The following is an 8,530-nucleotide window of genomic DNA, read 5'->3' on the forward strand; positions in this document are numbered from 1 at the left end:
TCCTGTGACTCTAGTACTGAACCTGGCCAAAGGACGACGTGCTTATCAGTCCTCCGTATATCCACATACGATCCGTGGATCAGCAGACAAAGCTGTGGACGGGTTCTATGCTGGGGACTTCCACCAGGGCTCCTGCACCCACACCAACGCTGAGAAGAACCCCTGGTGGCTGGTGGATCTGGACTCAGAGTACGCCATCGCAGCTGTCTTGGTGAAAAACCGTGGCGACTGCTGTGGCGACAGACTGCTGGGAGCCGAGGTCCGTGTGGGGAACACCATTGTGGACCATGGCAAATCCAACGCTTTGTAAGTTCCAGCTGCCAACCATCCCTTGGTCCTTGAACCTAAATGATCTCTGGGGGTTCAGAGAACACTTCAGGAACACTGGCGGGGAGGGGCTACTTCTTAGTCTCCTCTTGTATTTGTGATAACAGGGAAGAAAGTAGGAAAGAGGCAGGTGCTGTGCACAGACCACCAGTGAAAGCACCCTGTTATGTACTGAGTTGAATAGGATCCAAAAGGCAGCAGTCTGATTGGCCCTAGAACAATAGGATTCATAATAACAACAACAACAACAACAACAACAACAACAACAACAACAACAACAACAACAACAATTTATTATTTATACCCCGCCCATCTGGATGGGCTTCCCCAGCCACTCTGGGTGGCTTCCAAAAGAATATTAAAATACCATAATACATCAAACATTAAAAGCTTCCCGAAACAGGGCTGCCTTCAGATGTCTTCTAAAAGCCTGGTAGTTGTTGTTCTCTTTGACATCTGGTGGGAGGGTGTTCCACAGGGAAGGCGCCACCACCGAGAAGGCCCTCTGCCTGGTTCCCTGTAACTTGGCTTCTCACAGGGAGGGAACCGCCAGAAGGCCCTCGGAGCTGGACCTCAGCATCCGGGCTGAACGATGGGGGTGGAGACGCACCTTCAGATGCAGTAGTCTGATTGGTCCTAAAACAATAGGGTCCAGAATGCAGCAGTCTGATTGGTCCACAGGAGCCACCCAATCCAGCTCCAGTTGGAAGTGAACCCGCAACCTGATTGGCCTACAGGTGAATCCCGGAATTAGCCAATCACGTGGGGCCCATTGTGAAAATAATGTATCTAAAGCAGACATTCTGGGGGAACTTCCATTCCTCCTCACCACTATGAGCTCAATAAAGAGCATGAAATCCAGTTTCGACTCCGAGTATATTTCACCCGCCCCCAAAAAATCATGGGAACTGTAGTTTGCGAAGTGTACTGGGAATTGCAGTTCTGTGAGGGGCAAACTATCGTTCCCAGAATTCTTGTGAGAGGTGGTAGGAGCTTTAAAAGGTAAAGGTAAAGGGACCCCTGACAGTTAAGTCCAGTCGCGAATGACTCTGGAGTTGAGGCGCTCATCTCGTTTTACCTGCCTAGGTCCCTTGGCTGGATAAGGCCCAAGGGACTCATTTATCCAGCCTGCGGCGAACCCCCGCTACCACCGCCCACTCTTACTGGTGCTGCGCTGCACAGCTGCCCACCTCTGGGTCGGAGGAGCACTGGAAATAGATTGTGTGCATGCGCAAGCATTGTTTGTGCATGTACAAGTGTTATTTCCGGTGCACATCTGGGTCGGAGGAGGTGCATGCACATGCACACAAGCTATTTCTGGTGCTCCTCTGACCTGGAATGCACCGGAAATAGTGGCCCGCCATGCAATCAGCACTGGAGACACTGGCCCGAGGTGCGGTAAGTTTGCTGACCTCTGGCCTAGCTGCACCACTGCGTTTGGGGCTTTAAAGATAATCTCCAGCCCCTTCAGTTGGGCCTACAAATTGGCTGCCCTTGTGGCTGTTGCAGAGCTGGTGTCATATAATCCCAGGGGCACTATGACATCCTTGCTGTGGCTCCTTCTGGGGCAGCTCAGTTCCCAAAGACTCTTACATGCAGAGCCCATTGCAGTGACCCAACCTGGCCGTCATAATCAAGGCATGTGCTATAATGGCTAGGGATGCGGGAGAAATTCGATTCAAGTGGCATTTAAAGGCAAACTTACCCAATCCACACTTTCTGAGGGAATAAAGGGACCCCAGACTATTAGGTCCAGTCACGGATGACTCTGGGGTTGCAGTGCTCATCTTGCTTTATTGGCCGAGGGAGCCGGTGTACAGCTTCTCGGTCATGTGGCCAGCATGACTAAGGCGCTTTTGGCAAACCAGAGCAGCGCACGGAAACGCCGTTTACCTTCCCGCTGGAGTGGTACCTATTGATCTACTTGCACTTTGACGTGCTTTCGAACTGTTAGGTGGGCAGGAGCAGGGACCGAGGAACGGGAGCTCACCCCGTCGTGGGGATTCAAACTGCCGACCTTCTGATTGGCAAGTCCTAGGCTCTGTGGTTTAACCCAGGGTGGCTTAGACCAATTTAAAAACAAAAGGACCTCATTAAGAACATCAAAAGTGAAATAGGCTGTGTCTGCACTCTCAGGGAATACATGGACCAAAACTTAGCCCTCTTTTGGAATTTGCAAATTTTCCAAATTTAGCAACAAATTTAGTTCTCCCGCTGAGTAATGTGCACATCCTATGGGAAAGTGTGCATAAGAAAGGATAGATAAGTGAAGACAACATACAAAACTGTGTGCTGTTAGGGGAAATTGCTTTGCAAAAATGGGTATCTTAGGATAAATTCACACGGAAATGCTGACAAATTTTTGTGATGACTGGGGGAAAAAAGAGATCACAAACTGATGTGGAAATGTGGAGAACTGCGAATGCTTCCTATACACAAACACACTTGTGTCTAACCCTCCTTTTCTCCCTACAGGTGTGGGATCATCACAGACGTCACACTGGGCTCCGTCAGTAGCTTCAACTGCAACTGGCTCAGGGGCCGCTATGTGAGCATCCACCTTCCCCGCCACGGGTATATGACGCTGTGCGAAGTGGATGTCTATGGAGCTGTAGCAGAAGAGATGCGTTAGGGATCACCAGCAGTCTCTGTGTTGGTGTGTTCAGGGTGTGTGGCTGTCAAAGACCAAGGGTGTGTCAATCAACGCCATAGTCCTCCATGCAGCAAGCCCCCTTTCCTCTACTTCTCCAGCAGCTTCTCAGGGCCCTGAGAACCAACAAGGACTGTGCTTTTGCTCCTGCCACAAAGCGTAAACCAGGCATAGGCAAACCCAGCCCTCCAGATGTTTTTGGGACTACAACTCCCACCATCCCTGACCACTGGGGCTATTAGCTAGGGATGATGGGAGTGGTAGTCCCAAAACATCTGGAGGGCTGAGTTTGCCTATGCCTGGTGTAGACCAAGACACTGCTGAAAACCCACCACGGCAAGAATGAAGTCTTTCCCCGCCATAGTGTTGAGCCCCACACTCTAAGGTTACCAGACGTCCCCATATCCTGGGGACAGTCCCCGAATTTACAAATCAGTCCCCTGACAAAATCCATCTATTTAATAGGAAGTTGAAAAGTGTCCTCGGATTAATTGGAAAAAATCTGGTAACCTTACCATAGTCTGCAGCCCTACTGCCTGGTCCCCTATGGCACAATATAATTGGCACCAGGCACCAGGTTGGCGGAAGCTAACTAGAACTTAAAAACCTTGCACTGAAGGTGTGTAAAAATTCAACTTTTGTGCCATATGAGCTGTAACCTATTTCTGCTCCCGACCGTGTAGCTCCATCATTCCCAATGCAGAGCCCACAGAAGATGAAGTACCTGCTGTAGTGTCCACTGATACCTTCTACCTGAGATTGAATTTGTTGGCTTTTTACTGAGGGATGGTGTCAAGCATGTGTCATGGTGTGTGTATGCCAGTCTGAACTTTTCCCCATGGTTCAGTACAGAATTCTCAAGGTTCCATGGTTTATTTCTGTAGATCTTGACATGTGTAAAAGTTGGCATGACATCATTATATGGCATCATATAAAAAGTTAACTTTTCTGACCCTGGTGCAAGTCCTTGCCTTGAATGTGCCCTGGAACTTGAGGTCCAGATCAGCACAGTAACCAGGTGTTGGCAACAACATTTGATTCACACCTCCTGTGAAAAGAATGGGTTCCTAAGTACTAAGATAACCTTGGAAAGATAACCAGTTGGGCCATTTCTTACTGGGATTATGTCGTTTCAACTACTAATGAACAAAATGTGAAACAGGCAGGAACTTAATAGGAAAGAACCAACAGAACAATAGAATAAATAGGTTATAATGTGTGCTGGGCCCGGGGGTAAACCCGAGCAATGCGGTCCAGGTCCAGTCCGGAATCCAAGGATTCTGCGAGGAGTCAGTCCAACATGGCCAAGGCAGGAAACCAGGCTAGGTCAGGCACAGGGTAACAGGCAGGTTCCAGCAAGCAGCAATGTTGCTCCCGCAACCTGGGGTGGGGTCCAGCAGCCTTTTATCTCTGTTGGGGTAATGGCTGGTCCTGATCCCCCGGCGACTCACCTCCCTGTTTCAGCACGCCTCCTGTGAATACTCAGGTCTCTCCTTCTCTCAGACCTCAGTCTCTGCAGCTCGGGAGACGTTGGTGGGTTACTGGACCCAGAGGCCACCTCAGCCTCCCCTGACCCAACCGGTAGTGGAGCAGCTGTAAGGGATGGCCCAGCTGGAGGCAAGGAGGTCATCCCCGCATCTGGAGCCAGGGCAGGCTCAGGCCCCTGACTCGGCCCAGCTGGTGCTTGTTGCAGGGGAACCTGTGCAGACTGGGACTCTTCAGGATCAGGCCCCAGACTAGGTTCAGATGCCGCCTGAGGCAGAGGATCTGGTGCAGACCGAGACTCCTCCGGTTCCAAGTCCAAGCCCAAGTCCCAGGTCATCACATAATGAATGACTTATCCCAAGCCCCCCTGCCCTCTCCATCATCTAACGTTGGCTCAAAAGAATACTCACATCCTAGGTTAACCATGCATGGTTAGCTCCCACAAGATTAGAGACCTTCTTGTTACCAACCGACGCACCACTTTGCTTCTTTAGGCTTTCCATGGGGATCCTTCTTCCTCTTAGACCAAGGAGCATAGGCGTCCTAGGAATAGCTGCCTGCTTCTCTTGCAACTTTGCCGCCTGAAGCAGCACTCATTTGCTCTTGTTGCTTTCCTTTCATGCAATAAACCCGCCTTTGTCCATTCCTCTCGTGAGTGAACTTATTGGGGTCCAAGGCGAGGCTTCTCCTGAGGCCACCGTTCTCCCTCTTTCCCCACGCCAAGCCAAGGATTTTTCCTTTCCCTGAAGCTGTGGTGTCCTCTGGGGCTCAGGCCACATTCTCTGCCACACACGGCCACACACCTTTGGGATACCTGGCTGGCCACAGTGAGAACATGATGCGGGATGAGATGGTCTGTGGCCCCTCCGATGGGCAGCGCTGCCATGACATGGATCAACCCAGCCCATCAGAAAGGTGTTGACACGACCAGGATCTGGGGATCAAGATCAGGTTTTGACGTCCTTCATCTGAGCTGGGTCTGAGTGGGCTTGTGTGGTTTCTGACTCTCTCCCAAGAGGAAATATTGGCATCTCCTTGGCAGGAGATGATTTTAGAAGAAGACATCCTCATTCCATTTATCCCATTTAGAGATCAGATGGGTGCCAAACTGAGCGCTGATACTGGCAGGTCCCAACCACATCAGCCAAGCTCCAAAATGAACACTTTGTGGTCAACCTTGTGGTGGGATGGGTGTTTTCCTTTTGAAAAGGCCTCTACAAACCCATGGAAACATCTGCCTCCCTCCCCTGGCATCTTCCCAGAGGGTAGGCAAGTTAGCAGCAGACAGTCTAGCTTTTCCTGAGCCCTGCAGCTTCGACTAGTCACATAAACCAGGTGAGGGTAGCCCATGGGTCACAAACCCTCAGTGAGTAAGGGATCGTATGCAAAAGCAGGCTCCAGCAGGTTGACTGGATGAGGCCAAGAGTGGATCCTATGGTGAAGAAGGAGGTTCCTCCACATGCTATAGAGGGAAGTGGGGGGTGGTGGATGGGAGCTCATCAGCTTGGGAGGTAGCTCTCCTTGTTGTTGTTTAGTCATTTAGTCGTGTCCGCCTCTTCGTGACCCCCTGGCCCAGAGCACGCCAGGCACTCCTGTCTTCCACTGCCTCCTGCAGTTTGGTCAACCTCATGCTGGTAGCTTCGAGAACACTGTCCCACCATCTCATCCTCTGTCGTCCCCTTCTCCTTGCGCCCCCCCATCTTTCCCAACATCAGGGTCTTTTCCAGGGAGTCTTCTCTTCTCATGAGGTGGCCAAATCCCAAAGTCTTGGAGCCTCAGCTTCAGGATCTGTCCTTCCAGTGAGCACTCAGGGCTGATTTCCTTCAGAATGGAGAGGTTTGATCTTCTTGCAGTCCATGGGACACTCTGGTCCTAAACCTCTGCTCCCTTGAGGGATATCTTTAGGAGAAGAAAAGTCTAAGGAGTAACCCTACCCAAATTTGGAGTGGGATCCCTAAGGCAATTGGATGACGCCTTGTATTGAGTCAAGGAAGGAAGGGCTACCCCTATACTATTCATATAACCAGTTATCAATAATCAATATATTCAATATATATGCTTACACGAATCAAGGATTACAGTATTTTATAAATCCACTTGAATCAAAAAGGGAAGCTGTGCCTTAGCTAAAATGCAAACTGCTTGGAACAGCAAGTTAGGAACCGACCTTTCCCCTAGAAACATCTGTGCACCCCGGACAAAGACATGAATCAGAGATTCTGGTACAAATTCCCCATCAGGAACAGGCTAAAATTAATCCACAGAACAGGAAGAGCAAAACCACAAAATGTCCAAGCTCCCTGTCCTGTCATAACTAGGGGAAAGGTTAGACTGAGCGTCACTGGGAGCATTGGAAAGCGGAACTTGAACCCTGTGCTGGACCAGTGCTATACCAGTAGCTAGGAGCGTGACAACTGCTTGCTGATTGGCTGATATTTTGCTGACCAAGTTATGAGTCCTTCATGATTGTCTTATGATCTATGATTTGCTGTGATTTGCTCAGGTATAAAGACCCCTGTATTTCTGTCAATCGGGGTCCGAGTTCTTTGGAAGAGATTCCAACTGGGTCCTTATTGCCTGGCAATAAACTTCACCTTCTTATTCTCCATTGCTGCGTCTGGCTGATCCTTATCCTTGCAACATTTGGTGCCGTGACTCGGATCACACAGGCCAGTGGGGTTTTTTTTACCCAAAAAGAGCCGGCCTCCGGTTCTTGGGGGGAGGACGTCCCGGAGATTATTGGCTTCGTTCCAGGCGCCGATCGGACATCATTTCCGAAGGAGGAGGGCAATCGCCTTCGGCACGGACTCCCGACAAGACGGAGGCAAGGACCGAAAAAGGAGAATTTGAAGGGGAGCCAAAAGGAAAGGCGCGCCACGACAGGAACTCACGGTGAGTTGAGATAAAAGGAGTGCTGATCAACACTCAGGGTGACCCACCAGTAACCTCCCGTTAAAGGGAAAGGATCACCAAAAGGGTGAGGGAGGAGAAGCTGAGTCAACCAAGGAAAGGAAGAGGTTCTGCAGGAAAAGTTGGGGAAAACAGCTGTGGGGGGGGAGAGAAAAAAAGGGTAAAACGCTGTATGAAAGTGTGTGCTTTTCTGCCAAGTTGTTTGCCGCAGGCAAGGGGGGAGAAAGGGCTGTGTTTGTCTGTGTGAAAGTCCCGGGACGCCGGGTGGATGTGTAAGATCTGAGTTGAAAAAGGAAGTGTGCTGTGGTTTTTCCTTGATCTATTTTTGAAACTGCCTAGCTGAAAGTGTTTGTCTGGCGAAGAGGGAAAGTTTTTTGCAGAACTATGGGGGGGAAATGCTAAAAACCAATTCAAGCCTGTACACCCCTAGACTGCATGTTAGAAAATTTTAAAATAGTTTTTCTAGAAGAACCAGGAGAGGTCAGACCAAGTAAGGAAGTTTTAAAGAAATATTGTCAACAGATGTGGCCCCAGCAGGTCAAATCCTGGCCACGAAATGGCTCCTTTAGGATTGAGAAATGTCAGTCCAGTTATGGACTCAATAATGAAAAATCCGGATTTGTTTAAGGAGCAGTACTATTACATTTCGAAGTGGACTGCTAGTTGTTTAAAAAATCCAGATTGGATGAAAAGAGGAAGTGACAGCTGCGAGATTTTCGCTGTAAGGCAGGAAGCCAGAAAACCCTTAACAGTTTCTGCAGCTGACAGGAAAATTTATGTTGGTCCTTCAGAGGAGGATGGAATCCCTCCCCCCGCCATACAATTATAGCAGCAGGAATCAAGCAATACAGCCGCCTTCAAGGCAAGCATTGCCAGACCAAAATGCAATGGCAGGACAAACCCAACCCCAAACCCAACAGACCCCTATGCCCAGCCAATCTCAGCCAGAAATGAATAGAGCCCCGCAAGCCACAAATGGTGCTTCGCAGGCAGCCCCACCCTCTCAAGCATCGCTGGATGTGCCTAGCCTTCCAGAATTACCTTCACAGCCAAAACAAGCAGCAGCTCTAGATCAAAGCACGTTACCCTCCCCTCCCGAGGAAAAATACAACCAGGACATGTCAGCCTTGCAAACACAGACGGAGGGAGCAGAAGGGG

At 49.9% G+C, this 8,530-nt stretch overlaps 1 protein-coding gene across 1 annotated transcript in view; it reads left to right on the forward strand.

Annotated features, from left to right (window-relative positions):
* The window catches only part of LOC309539595 (fucolectin-like), an 8,233-nt gene extending 3,128 nt beyond the window's left edge, over positions 1-5,105 (forward strand). The window contains exons 3-4 of the mRNA XM_082235987.1: positions 15-306; positions 2,803-5,105. Of these exons, the coding sequence (XP_082092113.1) occupies positions 15-306; positions 2,803-2,959 (449 nt within the window). The 3' untranslated portion in view covers positions 2,960-5,105. The remainder of the gene's footprint in view (positions 1-14; positions 307-2,802) is intronic.
* Positions 5,106-8,530: the final 3,425 nt, after the last annotated feature.

Source organism: Podarcis vaucheri (genome assembly GCF_965113315.1).
Source record: "Podarcis vaucheri genome assembly, chromosome: 8".
Lineage (NCBI taxonomy): Eukaryota > Metazoa > Chordata > Lepidosauria > Squamata > Lacertidae > Podarcis > Podarcis vaucheri.